Below are 16,446 nucleotides of genomic sequence, written 5' to 3'. Positions count from 1 at the left end.
TTATCAATTACATTTCTTGGATATTTTAAATCATTACCTATTTCATAAATTTTGGATATTTCCTCATCTATGAACTCAGGACTACAAATTCGTAAAGCTCTCAAAAACATTGATGAGAAAACAGACAGTTTGACTCTATCTTGATGCGAGGAATAATAGTGGACATAGGAACAGTTATTTGTAGGTTTTCTGTAAATTTTATATATATATATATATATATATATATATATATATATATATATATATATATATATATATATATATATATATATATATATATATATGCAATAAGGTCACAGTAAACAGGTGATTTCAAAGGACCTATCCAAGTTGGCTCGCCGCGCGTCACGTGTTTAACCGTTGTGGGATCTGATAGTGAGGTGCTGGCCGGACCCCTTATATAGCTTCCTTGGATGCTTCACTTTCATAGTTCCTTGATAATATGAGTAGTCACGAAAGCGCTTGGAATTTCTCTATTCTTTCAGAGTGGTTGTTTTGCATATATATATACATATATATATATAATATATATATATATATATGTATATATATGTATATATATAATATATATATATGTATATATATACATATATATATATACGCCGGTTTCGGCGTTCAACAGGGCTGTGAAGCAGCTGCCCACGCAGCACGAGTATATATCAAAAACATGTCCTATGAAAAAGCCTTGGTCAAATTGGACTTTGCCAATGCTTTCAACTCAGTCAGAAGGGATGCTGCTCTCCAAGCAGTTTATAGAAACTTCCCTTCCCTTTATCCCTTCATAGAATCGTGTTATAGTGTGACTTCCAAACTATTGTTTGGGGACCATGAAATTGACTCGTGTGAGGGCGTGCAACAGGGGGACCCTCTCGCCCCCTTTCTATTTTGTTTGGTCATCAAGGAAGTCATGGAGGCACTCTCCAGCGAGCTCAATATCTGGTTCCTGGACGACGGTACCCTAGCTGGCACAACAGAATCTCTCCTGGAGGACATCAGTAAAATTAAAGACATGGGAGAAAGCCTGGGCCTTTCTTTAAACCCCACTAAATGTGAAATAGTTTCTACCAATCAACAGTTGATCCAGAATATTAGTACCGTTTTACCAGGAGCACGAGCCATTGATCCAGCCAATAGCACTCTCCTCGGTGCTCCTCTTGGGTCCAATGCCATCGATCTGATCCTAGGAAAAAAAGTCTCAGACCTCCGGACGATGGAAAGCAGGATGAAAGACATTGACACACACGATGCCTTCTACCTACTCACCAGGTGCCTGTCAACCCCAAAACTTACCTATTTTCTGAGATGCTCCCCAGCCTTCAGCAGTCCAAAACTCAAGGAATATGACTCTCTCCTGAAGGCCATGCTAGAGAGTGTATTGAATCTTTCCCTTGACGATGGACAGTGGTTGCAAGCCTCACTTCCGGTCAGGCTTGGAGGGCTAGGAGTACGCAGATCCTCCCAGATTGCTCTACCAGCTTTCCTATCCTCTTCCATTGCATCAAACGAGTTGATAAGACAAATTCTTCCTGACACCCTCAGTGACTCAGCAGGAATAGAAGACCCTAGCTATGTCAGTGCCATCACCGAATGGGAGACTCTTGCTGCTCCAGCACCAAACCCTAGAGCAGCACTGGCTCACAAACAGTCAAGCTGGGATAGCCCAATTGCTGAAAAGGTGCTTGCCAACATGCTCAGGGCTGCAACATCAGATAGGGAGATTGCCCGTCTCCAGGCTGTGAGTGCACCTCACTCCGGGGACTTCCTCCAAACAGTTCCCATATCGGCAATGGGAACGCGACTCGACCCTAAGACCCTCCGTATTGCAGTGGCTCTGCGCCTTGCTGCCCCAATTCACACAGAATATATGTGTATTTGCGGCGAAGTGCAAGCAGACCAATACGGTCTACATGGTCTTAACTGTTCCAAAACCAAGGGCTGGCATGCAAGACACAATGAGGTCAACGACATCATTAAGAGAACCCTTGCTACAGCTGGATGCCCTGCCGAGAGGGAGCCACGATCACTTGCAGCAAACAATACCCACAACCCAGCAAACCGCCCCGACGGGATCACCATCTATCCTTGGAAGAATGGCAAGCTCTTAGCATGGGACTATACCTGTGTGTCCACACTGGCTAACACCTATATCCATCACAGTGTGGGGCGACAGGGAGGAGCTGCTGACCACAGGGAGGAGTACAAGATCAGCAAGTACAGGGACATTAGCCAACAGTATCAATTTGTCCCAGTGGGATCAGAGACCTTGGGATCATGGGGAAAAAATGCCACACGTTTCCTTAAAGAATTGGGTTCCAGACTCATCGACACCACCAGGGACCCAAGGGCAGCCACTTTCATGTTCCAGCGCCTCAGCGTCGCCATCCAGAGGGGAAATGCTTGCTGCATACTTGGCTCACGTCCAGCCTCGGAGGAGCTGGAGGAAATTCATCATCTTTGATACATTGTGCCATTGTATTCATGTTTATGTTTTTTTCTGTAAATGTATTTTGTTTATTAATAAATGTTCACATAGTATATATATATATATATATATATATATATATATATATATATATATATATATATATATATATATATATATATATATATATATATATATATATATATATATATATATATATATATATATGGCCTTCAAGTGTCTAAGGAGTTTTCAGCCAGGTAGCAGAATGAGTGTCTTCCCACGCAGGCATTTTATTGAACATCGCCTTGGAAGGAATATTGTTAGCTCCAACGTGGCAATGAGAGATGAAGCCCAGGCGAGTATAAAGCCTAGCCACTACCGTAATTATTAAGCTACCTAGCCCCTTTCTCCTGTAGCTCTTGTGTGTTCCCAACATACCCAATGACCCGTAAAAGGTGGAAGAAACCCAGGAGACGGGAATTTCCTCGTCTCCAGCGTAGGACAGGTGCTGGAGGTCAATAGGTCTGTCCTCGGTAACACTTGAATCAAGATAAACCCCGACGGCAGGCAGGTACTCCGTCATCTTCCACATGGGCTCCAGCGGTAAGTGCTTGCTGTAGAGGCTCATATTTAGCAAGTGCTGTAGCCCTGCCTTGCCCAGTCGACGGACGCAGAAACCAGGGCCACACCTGCAGTAAAACGGAAAAAGATTAGAGTATAAGGAAATAAGAGGAAATGCGAAACTGTTATAAGTTAAACAATGAAGACGAACCAACACAAGCGTAGATCTGCTTCTGGCTTCTGTAACAACAAATATGCAATAACAGACTGAGAACATGGGGAAAAAGATAAAAAAAAAAGAAACGAAGTCATGTGACGTGGTGCATTGATAATAGTTCTGTATTTGTTAATTGACTCATTCCTAAATAATTTAGATTATGAAAAAGGTATGGCCACGGAGGTATCCCTGAGGTACCTTATTAGTTATATTCAGCCATTTGGATATAATAATAAAATAATCTTCAATACTTCTGAAGGATTTGTTTGTCGCAGAAAAGATGACACATTACCTAGGTCAGTAAATTAAATGGTAACAATTAAAGTGCATTTATTGCATAATAACTGAGGAGAAGATAAGATTTCATTCGGATTTTTAACCCCTCAGGGTTATCCACCCAGGATAACCCAAGAAAGTCAGTGCGTCATCGAGGACTCTGTCTCTCTTATTTCCATTGGGGTCTTCAATCTTGTCCCCCAGGATGTGACCCACATCAGTCGACTAACGCCCAGGTACCTACTTGCTGCTAGGTGAACAGGACAACAGGTGTAAGGAAATGCGTCAAAATATTACTGCCCAGCCGGGAATCGAACCCGAGCCATCCGTGTGTGAAGTGAGATCTTTGCCAGCCAGGCCAGCACTGTTACTATACCTGGAGAGAGTTCCGGGGGTCAACGCCCCCGCGGCCCGGTCTGTGACCAGGCCTGGTGGATCAGAGCCTGATCAACCAGGCTGTTGCTGCTGGCTGCACGCAAACCAACGTACGAGCCACAGCCCGGCTGGTCAGGAACCGACTTTAGGTGCTTGTCCAGTGCCAGCTTAAAGACTGCCAGGGGTCTGTTGGTAATCCCCCTTATGTATGCTGGGAGGCAGTTGAACAGTCTCGGGCCCCTGACACTTATTGTATGGTCTCTTAACGTGCTAGTGACACCCCTGCTATATACAACATGCACCTTTCATGAACACATCCCAAACAAAATTCACATTTAGACTGCAGATGTAAAGTTGCATTGTTTGTGGTTTGGTTTACCTGCTTCGTTCACATCACTCTATTTCCTTCATTTATTAAATATGTGTTAAATACAAATTCAGAACTATCACTAGGGGCATTGATGCTGGTGAGGAGCTCTTGATCCAAGCAACTGGGCCTATCTTCACCTTCCTTGGATCAAATCTAATTGCCGCCCATTCCCTAGGCCTTGTATGACCCATACATTTGTTGCTCTTCCCCATTAAAATGTAAGGAAAGAAGATCGCCGCTGGCCACGAATTCCTTATACTCATACAATCAATAATACATTTAATTTTTATTTTACTAGTCAGTTCTTAAATGTTTCACCCACGGTATTACAATTTATTCTCAGCAAATAAAAAGTATTCTCAGCATATTTTATGGGAACCTTTCTTTTACTGGAAAGAATCAGGTTAAAAAAAGTTTGATTACCTAAGTTTACCAACGCGGTATCTACGTCAGCATTTGAAAATAATACATTCCTACAGAAGCAAAAGTACGCCACCTACCTGAGGGGATCATCATCCAGGTGAGGGTTGTAGGTGAACGTATGATGACCATTGCTGAAGAAGGAGATGTCTAGTTCTGAAGCCAGCATCTTCATTGGCTTCTCCAAATAATAAGGGACATGGTAAATATTCAAGTGTCCCCGCCAATCAAGTTGGGACGTTTTCTTTAACACCCTTATCAGATGGTCAACTTCGTCTTCCCGGCAGCTGAAGCTAACATCAGATGGAGAGTTCTGAAGGAAACAAATTTACTAAGTGGCTTATAGCTCAGAGCCAAAGATCCTAGGTTTGATCCTGTGAAAGGAGTAACTTTGAGCATGTTTCCATACACCTGTTGCCCCTGTTTAAGTATCAGTAAATGGGTACTTGGGAGTTAGCTGACTCGTAGATGAGGCTTGGCCCTGATTGAGCTGAGATAGGATAGCGGCTCTTTGCCTGAAAATGAACTGAGATAGGACAATAGCCTGTAAGCGACGGAAACAGGATAACGCTTATCCTGTAGATTCAACGGTATAAGTACAATGATATGGGTAAATAAGAGATGATTGCTAATATTATGAATGAAAAGAAGTTGGATGCCCTTCCTCTAAGTGAAACAAAGCTGAAGGGGGTAGGTGAGTTTCAGTGGGGAGAAATAAATAGGATTAAGTCAGAAGTATCTGAGAGAGTTTGAGCTAAGGAAGGGGTAGCGATAATATTGAAGGATCAGTTATGGAAGGAGAAGAGGGAATATAAATGTATAAATTCAAAGATTATTTGGATTAAAATAGGAGTCGGATACGAAAAGTGGGTTATAATAAGTGTGTAGGCACCTGGAGAGGAGAGGAGTGTAGAGGAGAGAGAGAGATTTTGGGAGATGTTAAGCGAGTGTAGGGACTTTGGAACCAAGTGAGAGAGTAATTTTGGTATGGGACCTAAATGCTAAAGTAGGAGAAACACGTAAAGAGGGTGTGGTAAATCTGGGGTGCCAGATGTCAATGATAAAAATCTCCTGGAAGTGGAACAATCTGGAGAGTGATGTAGTGGTGCTCCCGGTTTTCTCGTGTTTTCACGGTCGCTCTTACGTGCTAGAACTTTAATTTGTGTCATCAATCCTATACGATACATCCCTCTAGCGCCTGGAACCAATCTTGGGCGAAAAACATTATATACTGAGTCAAAAAAGGAGAATTAGTGTGCACTGCGTAGCAGAGTTTACTGCCTGTGTCCCGTGTGGAAAAAAATAATAATAATTGAACTTTTCATGTCAGAGGAAAGAAAGTCTCCCTGATAACATTGAGTATACATAGTGTATAGTGTATACTACAGTGGCTCCCTAGTATATTGATGATAAAGGCTAAAGTGTCATTTGAAAACAGGTGAATTTGTAAATGAAGTGATAAGCCTATAGAGGAAGGTGCCAGAAGTCGCCAGAAACTTACCACAGGTCAGCTGTTTTTAATAATCTTACTGGCCTGCTAGTGTACTCGCATATAATCTAGTGATACCAGTGAATAGCAGAATACAGTGTTGTAGTAGCAACTAACCAGTATTATAATGGTACTTAGTGGAGTGGAGTGACTTTCATTAGTTTCTTTTCTTGTAATACGAGACGTTACTGTGAATTTCATATAACCTGTAGTTACCAGCGGTCGCAATATACACAACGAGAAGCAATTATTACTACAGAAAAAGCGTCCTTCCTCCAAAATTTGCACCAGTCAACTATAGTGATAATATAGCATTTATTGTGGTGGAGACGGAAAAAAAAAAAATAGAAAAGCCAGATACAGCGATTGATAAACAAGGAGGTGACCGTTCGTCATTGTAGGAGCTGCCAGATATCACCGGCTCTTCAACACGCAAGTTATACTTTTGTATCAGTCAAATCACATATTACTCGGGTAGATAATTTCCAGTAGATCCTTCATGTGTTAGCTCAAATCACCGACCAGTATGTTTTAAATAAGTGACCCACTGATCAGAGCAGATCGACTGGTCCGGACCCTTGACTGGTCCGAACCCTTGACTGGTCCGAACCCGGGACTGGTTTCAAACAGTTTCGTTGGACAATAAAGCAGACTGTAAACGGATGGGGTTGTAGGCGCCCTTATAAACACAAACATTAAAAATCAGGAACGTGACGGTAAGCTGTCCAATATACAAAAAGAGTTAGAAACAGAAATACAAATAGCTAGAGCTTCATTTAAGGAGGTTATTAATATAATATTCAAGAGGTTGCTAGTAGAATTGCAGTAAATCAACCATTCAAATCATTATGAAGCTGTGTGTAGTCTGTGGTCAATCAAAACAAACGGGCTTCCACATGGATAAATTGTCATTTTTGTGGAAATTGGTGTCACGCCCCTTGTGCAGATATCCCAGAACTAGCTACAAGCAGTATTAAAACAGAGAAGTGTTTCTGGGTATGCCCAAATGAGGAAAATCTGTGGACTAAAATCACAAGGGTATTAAAAGAGGACAACATCAAAGCTGCTTTCATAGAAAACCTGGAAGCTTTCTACAACAGATGGGAACATAAAAAGTCTGGGCTGAATGGTACTGCCCTTGATACTGGCCATGTAGTCACAAACTGTAAGGCTGGAGGTGATGTCCTGGGAGACAGTAATAGTAAAGCTGGAGGTGCTGTCCTGGGAGACAGTAATGGTGAAGCTGGAGGTGCTGTCCTGGGAGACAGAAATGGTGAAGCTGGAGATACTGTCCTGGGAGACAGTAATGGTGAAGCTGGAGATTTTGTCCAGGTAGTCGGGAATTATACGCAGGAAGGAATACATATAAATGACCTCATAGGGGACAGGAGCCATAGTAGGGAAACAAGTGTAGTCAAAGATAAGATAAAACCAATATTGCAAACTAGAAATACCGCAGGAAATAGCAAACAAGAGGACTCCAATAGCAATAGTGAGGATAAATTACCAAAAACAACTGGTGGGAGCTCCATTGTTGGTGCTAGGGAGGATAGAAGTAAGACAGGGAAACATGCACCAACAGGGAATACAGTCACAGAAACCCAAGGCAAGCGGAAACCAAGCCTGTGCACATACTATGCACTTGGTATCTGCTGGCATGGGAAATCTGGAAAAACAGATGGGACGTGCAACTATGACCACCCTAGAAAATGCCATGCCCATATGACAACAGGAAAATGCAAACTCCCTTCCTGTAAGCTTTTTCACCCTGAAATGTGTACCTCTTCAGTACAGGAAAGACTGTGCTATAACTTAAATTGCCAGGCATACCATCTAAAGGGGACAAAAAGATACAAAACATCCAGGCCATGGGAAAACCTGGGTAGCCACAGCCACTCAAGAGGGAGAGGTTTTTTAGTGCCAGGAAGGAAAAAAAACTGGCAGGAAATGGCAGAAATCGTACACCAAATCCAGTCATTCCTGGAGTGGAACCTGGCCTGCTAGTGTACTCGCATATAATCTAGTGATACCAGTGAATAGCAGAATACAGTGTTGTAGTAGCAACTAACCAGTATTATAATGGTACTTAGTGGAGTGGAGTGACTTTCATTAGTTTCTTTTTCTTGAAATACCAGACGTTACTGTGAATTTCATATAACCTGTAGTTACCAGCGGTCGCAATATACACAACGAGAAGCAATTATTACTACAGAAAAAGCGCCCTTCCTCCAAAATTTGCACCAGTCAACTATAGTGATAATATAGCATTTATTGTGGTGGAGACGGAAAAAAAAATAGAGAAGCTAGATACAGCGATTGATAAACAAGGGTGGAGGCTCGACCGTTCGTCATTGTAGGAGTGCCAGCAGTCACCGGCTCTTCAACACGCAAGTTATACTTTTGTATCAATCAAATCACATATTACTCGGGTAGATAATTTCCAGTAGATCCTTCATGTGTTAGCTCAAATCACCGACCAGTATGGTTTAAATAAGTGACCCACTGATCAGATCAGATAGACTGGTCCGAACCCTTGACTGGTCCGAACCCTGGACTGGTTTCAAACGGTTTCGTTGTGCACCACCTAGCAGGTTATTAATAGAATATTCAAGAGGTTGCTAGTAGAATTGCAGTAAATCAACCATTCAAATCATTATGAAGCTGTGTGTAGTCTGTGGTCAGTCAAACAAACGGGCTTCCACATGCATAAATTGTCATTTCTGTGGAAATTGGTGTCACGCCCCTTGTGCAGATATCCAAGAACTAGCTACAAGCAGTATTAAAACAGGGAAGTGTTTTTGGGTATGCCCAAATGAGATAAATCTGTGGACTAAAATCACAAGGGTATTAAAAGAGGTCAACATCAAAGCTGCTTTCATAGAAAACCTGGAAGCTTTCTACAACAGATGGGAACATAAAAAGTCCGGGCTGAATGGTACTGCCCTTGATACTGGCCATGTAGTCAGAAACTGTAAGGCTGGAGATGATGTACTGGTAGTCAGTAAATGGGGGGCTCATAGTGCTGTCCTGGGAGACAGTAATGGGGAAGCTGGAGGTGCTGTCCTGGGAGACAGTAATGGTGAAGCTGGAGGTGCTGTCCTGGGAGACAGTAATGGTGAAGCTGGAGATGCTGTCCTGGGAGACAGTAATGGGGAAGCTGGAGATGCTGTCCTGGGAGACAGTAATGGTGAAGCTGGAGATTTTGTCCAGGTAGTCGGGAATTATACGCAGGAAGGAATACATATAAATGACCTCATAGGGGACAGGAGCCATAGTAGGGAAACAAGTGTAGTCAAAGATAAGATAAAACCAATATTGCAAACTAGAAATACCGCAGGAAATAGCAAACAAGAGGACTCCACTAGCAATAGTGAGGATATATTACCAAAAACAACTGGTGGGAGCTCCATTGTTGGTGCTAGGGAGGATAGAAGTAAGACAGGGAAACATGCACCAACAGGGAATACAGTCACAGAAACCCAAGGCAAACGGAAACCAAGCCTGTGCACATACTATGCACTCGGTATCTGCTGGCATGGGAAATCTGGAAAAACAGATGGGACGTGCAACTATGACCACCCTAGGAAATGCCATGCCCATATGACAACAGGAAAATGCAAACTCCCTTCCTGTAAGCTTTTTCACCCTGAACTGTGTACCTCTTCAGTACAGGAAAGACTGTGCTATAACTTAAATTGCCAGGCATACCATCTAAAGGGGACAAAAAGATACAAAACATCCAGGCCATGGGAAAACCTGGGTAGCCACAGCCACTCAAGAGGGAGAGGTTTTTTAGTGCCAGGAAGGAAAAAAAACTGGCAGGAAATGGCAGAAATCGTACACCAAATCCAGTCATTCCTGGAGTGGAACCACAGTCGATGGCCTCCACTCCAAACCAACAGATACAGATACTAATGCCGGAAAAAAAATCCCCCCCCAGTACCAACAATACCACCAGTCCGATAACATTCTTCTTTGCAAATATACAGGGTCTAAAGCCAGCAACAAACAACAAAATACCTTTCATCCGTGGACTGCTTGCAGAGGCAAAGGCAATGTTCGCGGCTTTCACTGAGACCCACATAAAGGATCACTTGGACAACGAAATATGGATCCCAGGTTACAACCTATACAGATGTGACAGAGTGAACAGGCAAAAGGGGGGGGTTGGCCTGTACATTGCAGAGTCACTTGTTTGCACAGAACTGCTAAATGCCTCAAATGATGTAGTGGAAGTTTTAGCAGTAAAGGTCGAGAACCAAAACCTAGTCATTGTGATAGTCTACAAGCCTCCGGATGCAACATCCCAGCAATTCCAGGAACAGCTGTTAAAAATTGACCACTGTCTGGAAAACCTTCCAGCTCCTGCACCCAACATCTTGCTCCTGGGGGATTTCAACTTAAGGCACCTAAAATGGAGGAATATAGCAAATAATATTGTTGCAGTAATAACACCAGGAGGCAGCTCTGATGAAAACTCACACTCACGCGAGCTTTTAAATCTCTGCACAAAATTCAATTTAAACCAGCAAATAATAGAGCCTACTAGACTGGAGAATACACTAGACCTCATCTTCACTAACAATGATGATCTGATAAGAAATATCACCATATCAAAAACAATATACTCAGATCACAACATAATTGAGGTTCAGTCATGTATGCGCGGAGCCCCAGACCGACATAATGAGATTAGTCACGAGGGAGCATTCACCAAATTCAACTTCAATAACAAAAACATAAAGTGGGACCAAGTAAACCAAGTCCTAACCGATATAAGCTGGGAAGATATACTAAGCAACACAGACCCCAACTTATGCCTAGAACAGATTAACTCGGTGGCACTCGATGTATGCACAAGGCTTATTCCTCTAAGAAAAAGGAGGAGTAGATGTAAAACAGAAAGAGACAGGCGCTCCCTTTACAGGCGACGGAAAAGAATAACAGAGCGGCTAAAAGAGGTCAATATATCTGAAATGCGTAGGGAGACACTGGTCAGAGAAATAGCAAGCATCGAACTTAAGCTAAAAGAATCCTTTAGGAGTCAGGAATCGCGGGAAGAACTAAAAGCCATAAATGAAATCGAAAGAAACCCAAAGTATTTCTTCTCCTATGCCAAATCAAAATCGAGAACAACGTCCAGTATTGGGCCCCTACTTAAACAAGATGGGTCCTACACAGATGACAGCAAGGAAATGAGTGAGCTACTCAAGTCCCAATATGACTCAGTTTTTAGCAAGCCGCTAACCAGACTGAGAGTCGAAGATCAAAATGAATTTTTTATGAGAGAGCCACAAAATTTGATTAACACAAGCCTATCCGATGTTATCCTGACGCCAAATGACTTCGAACAGGCGATAAATGACATGCCCATGCACTCTGCCCCAGGGCCAGACTCATGGAACTCTGTGTTCATCAAGAACTGCAAGAAGCCCCTATCACGAGCCTTTTCCATCCTATGGAGAGGGAGCATGGACACGGGGGTCGTCCCACAGTTACTAAAAACAACAGACATAGCCCCACTCCACAAAGGGGGCAGTAAAGCAACAGCAAAGAACTACAGACCAATAGCACTAACATCCCATATCATAAAAATCTTTGAAAGGGTCCTAAGAAGCAAGATCACCACGCATCTAGAAACCCATCAGTTACACAACCCAGGGCAACATGGGTTTAGAACAGGTCGCTCCTGTCTGTCTCAACTATTGGACCACTACGACAAGGTCCTAAATGCACTAGAAGACAAAAAGAATGCAGATGTAATATATACAGACTTTGCAAAAGCCTTCGACAAGTGTGACCATGGCGTAATAGCGCACAAAATGCGTGCTAAAGGAATAACAGGAAAAGTCGGTCGATGGATCTATAATTTCCTCACTAACAGAACACAGAGAGTAGTCGTCAACAGAGTAAAGTCCGAGGCAGCTACGGTGAAAAGCTCTGTTCCACAAGGCACAGTACTCGCTCCCATCTTGTTCCTCATCCTTATATCCGACATAGACAAGGATGTCAGCCACAGCACCGTGTCTTCCTTTGCAGATGACACCCGAATCTGCATGACAGTGTCTTCCATTGCAGACACTGCAAAGCTCCAGGCAGACATCAACCAAATCTTTCAGTGGGCTGCAGAAAACAATATGAAGTTCAACGATGAGAAATTTCAATTACTCAGATATGGTAAACATGAGGAAATTAAATCTTCATCAGAGTACAAAACAAATTCTGGCCACAAAATAGAGCGAAACACCAACGTCAAAGACCTGGGAGTGATCATGTCGGAGGATCTCACCTTCAAGGACCATAACATTGTATCAATCGCATCTGCTAGAAAAATGACAGGATGGATAATGAGAACCTTCAAAACTAGGGAGGCCAAGCCCATGATGACACTCTTCAGGTCACTTGTTCTATCTAGGCTGGAATATTGCTGCACACTAACAGCACCTTTCAAGGCAGGTGAAATTGCCGACCTAGAAAATGTACAGAGAACTTTCACGGCGCGCATAACGGAGATAAAACACCTCAATTATTGGGAGCGCTTGAGGTTCCTAAACCTGTATTCCCTGGAACGCAGGAGGGAGAGATACATGATTATATACACCTGGAAAATCCTAGAGGGACTAGTACCGAACTTGCACACGAAAATCACTCACTACGAAAGCAAAAGACTTGGCAGACGATGCACCATCCCCCCAATGAAAAGCAGGGGTGTCACTAGCACGTTAAGAGACCATACAATAAGTGTCAGGGGCCCGAGACTGTTCAACTGCCTCCCAGCACACATAAGGGGGATTACCAACAGACCCCTGGCAGTCTTCAAGCTGGCACTGGACAAGCACCTAAAGTCAGTTCTGGATCAGCCAGGCTGTAGCTCGTATGTTGGTTTGCGTGCAGCCAGCAGCAACAGCCTGGTTGATCAGGCTCTGATCCACCAGGAGGCCTGGTCTCAGACCGGGCCGCGGGGGCGTTGACCCCCGGAACTCTCTCCAGGTAAACTCCAGGTAAACAGTCGATGGCCTCCACTCCAAACCAACAGATACAGATACTAATGCCGAAAAAAAAATCCCCCCCCCAGTACCAACAATACCACCAGTCCGATAACATTCTTCTTTGCAAATATACAGGGTCTAAAGCCAGCAACAAACAACAAAATACCTTTCATCCGTGGACTGCTTGCAGAGGCAAAGGCAATGTTCGCGGCTTTCACTGAGACCCACATAAAGGATCACTTGGACAACGAAATATGGATCCCAGGTTACAACCTATACAGATGTGACAGAGTGAACAGGCAAAAGGGGGGGGTTGGCCTGTACATTGCAGAGTCACTTGTTTGCACAGAACTGCTTAATGCCTCAAATGACGTAGTGGAAGTTTTAGCAGTAAAGGTCGAGAACCAAAACCTAGTCATTGTGGTAGTCTACAAGCCTCCGGATGCAACATCCCAGCAATTCCAGGAACAGCTGTTAAAAATTGACCACTGTCTGGAAAATCTTCCAGCTCCTGCACCCAACATCTTGCTCCTGGGGGATTTCAACTTAAGGCACCTAAAATGGAGGAATATAGCAAATAATATTGTTGCAGTAATAACACCAGGAGGCAGCTCTGATGAAAACTCACACTCACACGAGCTTTTAAATCTCTGCACAAAATTCAATTTAAACCAGCAAATAATAGAGCCTACTAGACTGGAGAATACACTAGACCTCATCTTCACTAACAATGATGATCTGATAAGAAATGTCACCATATCAAAAACAATATACTCAGATCACAACATAATTGAGGTTCAGACATGTATGCGTGGAGCCCCAGACCGACAAAATGAGACTAGTCACGAGGGAGCATTCACCAAATTCAACTTCAATAACAAAAACATAAAGTGGGACCAAGTAAACCAAGTCCTAACCGATATAAGCTGGGAAGATATACTAAGCAACACAGACCCAAACTTATGCCTAGAACAGATTAACTCGGTGGCACTCGATGTATGCACAAGGCTTATTCCTCTAAGAAAAAGGAGGAGTAGATGTAAAATAGAAAGAGACAGGCGCTCCCTTTACAGGCGACGGAAAAGAATAACAGAGCGGCTAAAAGAGGTCAATATATCTGAAATGCGCAGGGAGACACTGGTCAGAGAAATAGCAAGCATCGAACTTAAGCTAAAAGAATCCTTTAGGAGTCAGGAATCGCGGGAAGAACTAAAAGCTATAAATGAAATCGAAAGAAACCCAAAGTATTTCTTCTATGCCAAATCAAAATCGAGAACAACGCCCAGTATTGGGCCCCTACTTAAACAAGATGGGTCCTACACAGATGACAGCAAGGAAATGAGTGAGCTACTCAAGTCCCAATATGACTCAGTTTTTAGCAAGCCGCTAACCAGACTGAGAGTCGAAGATCAAAATGAATTTTTTATGAGAGAGCCACAAAATTTGATTAACACAAGCCTATCCGATGTTATCCTGACGCCAAATGACTTCGAACAGGCGATAAATGACATGCCCATGCACTCTGCCCCAGGGCCAGACTCATGGAACTCTGTGTTCATCAAGAACTGCAAGAAGCCCCTATCACGAGCCTTTTCCATCCTATGGAGAGGGAGCATGGACACGGGGGTCGTCCCTCAGTTACTAAAAACAACAGACATAGCCCCACTCCACAAAGGGGGCAGTAAAGCAACAGCAAAGAACTACAGACCAATAGCACTAACATCCCATATCATAAAAATCTTTGAAAGGGTCCTAAGAAGCAAGATCACCACCCATCTAGAAACCCATCAGTTACACAACCCAGGGCAACATGGGTTTAGAACAGGTCGCTCCTGTCTGTCTCAACTACTGGATCACTACGACAAGGTCCTAAATGCACTAGAAGACAAAAAGAATGCAGATGTAATATATACAGACTTTGCAAAAGCCTTCGACAAGTGTGACCATGGCGTAATAGCGCACAAAATGCGCGCTAAAGGAATAACAGGAAAAGTCGGTCGATGGATCTATAATTTCCTCACTAACAGAACACAGAGAGTAGTCGTCAACAGAGTAAAGTCCGAGGCAGCTACGGTGAAAAGCTCTGTTCCACAAGGCACAGTACTAGCTCCCATCTTGTTCCTCATCCTCATATCCGACATAGACAAGGATGTCAGCCACAGCACCGTGTCTTCCTTTGCAGATGACACCCGAATCTGCATGACAGTGTCTTCCATTGCAGACACTGCAAGGCTCCAGGCGGACATCAACCAAATCTTTCAGTGGGCTGCAGAAAACAATATGAAGTTCAACGATGAGAAATTTCAATTACTCAGATATGGTAAACATGAGGAAATTAAATCTTCATCAGAGTACAAAACAAATTCTGGCCACAAAATACAGCGAAACACCAACGTCAAAGACCTGGGAGTGATTATGTCGGAGGATCTCACCTTCAAGGACCATAACATTGTATCAATCGCATCTGCTAGAAAAATGACAGGATGGATAATGAGAACCTTCAAAACTAGGGAGGCCAAGCCCATGATGACACTCTTCAGGTCACTTGTTCTATCTAGGCTGGAATATTGCTGCACTCTAACAGCACCTTTCAAGGCAGGTGAAATTGCCGACCTAGAAAATGTACAGAGAACTTTCACGGCGCGCATAACGGAGATAAAACACCTCAATTACTGGGAGCGCTTGAGGTTTCTAAACCTGTATTCCCTGGAACGCAGGAGGGAGAGATACATGATTATATACACCTGGAAAATCCTAGAGGGACTAGTACCGAACTTGCACACGAAAATCACTCACTACGAAAGCAAAAGACTTGGCAGACGATGCACCATCCCCCCAATGAAAAGCAGGGGTGTCACTAGCACGTTAAGAGACCATACAATAAGTGTCAGGGGCCCGAGACTGTTCAACTGCCTCCCAGCACACATAAGGGGGATTACCAACAGACCCCTGGCAGTCTTCAAGCTGGCACTGGACAAGCACCTAAAGTCAGTTCCTGATCAGCCGGGCTGTGGCTCGTACGTTGGTTTGCGTGCAGCCAGCAGCAACAGCCTGGTTGATCAGGCGCTGATCCACCAGGAGGCCTGGTCACAGACCGGGCCGCGGGGGCATTGACCCCCGAAACTCTCTCCAGGTAAACTCCAGGTAATGGGTGCCCTTTGATTGAACTTTGTATGGAAAGAGGTTTGGTTATAGGTAATATATATTTTAAGAAAAAGAGGACAAATAAGTATACAGTATATGATGTAGGGCGTAATGACAGTAGTTTGTTGGAGTTACTCACCGTACAAAACATCCATACTTATTATTGTGCCTACTACATAC

General features: G+C 43.4%; 1 protein-coding gene across 1 annotated transcript in view; it reads right to left on the bottom strand.

Moving 5' to 3' along the window:
• Positions 1-2,655: 2,655 nt before the first annotated feature.
• LOC128684827 (uncharacterized) overlaps positions 2,656-16,446 on the bottom strand; it is a 30,652-nt gene continuing 16,861 nt past the window's right edge. Inside the window, exons 4-5 of the mRNA XM_053771112.1 lie at positions 4,725-4,957; positions 2,656-3,114 (exon numbers count right to left, since the gene is read on the bottom strand). Coding sequence (XP_053627087.1) covers positions 2,664-3,114; positions 4,725-4,957 — 684 coding nt within the window. The 3' untranslated portion in view covers positions 2,656-2,663. The remainder of the gene's footprint in view (positions 3,115-4,724; positions 4,958-16,446) is intronic.

The sequence above is a fragment of the Cherax quadricarinatus genome, chromosome 5, assembly GCF_038502225.1.
Source record: "Cherax quadricarinatus isolate ZL_2023a chromosome 5, ASM3850222v1, whole genome shotgun sequence".
NCBI classification, from domain to species: Eukaryota; Metazoa; Arthropoda; class Malacostraca; order Decapoda; family Parastacidae; genus Cherax; species Cherax quadricarinatus.
This window is presented reverse-complemented; position numbering and strand designations above follow the sequence as displayed.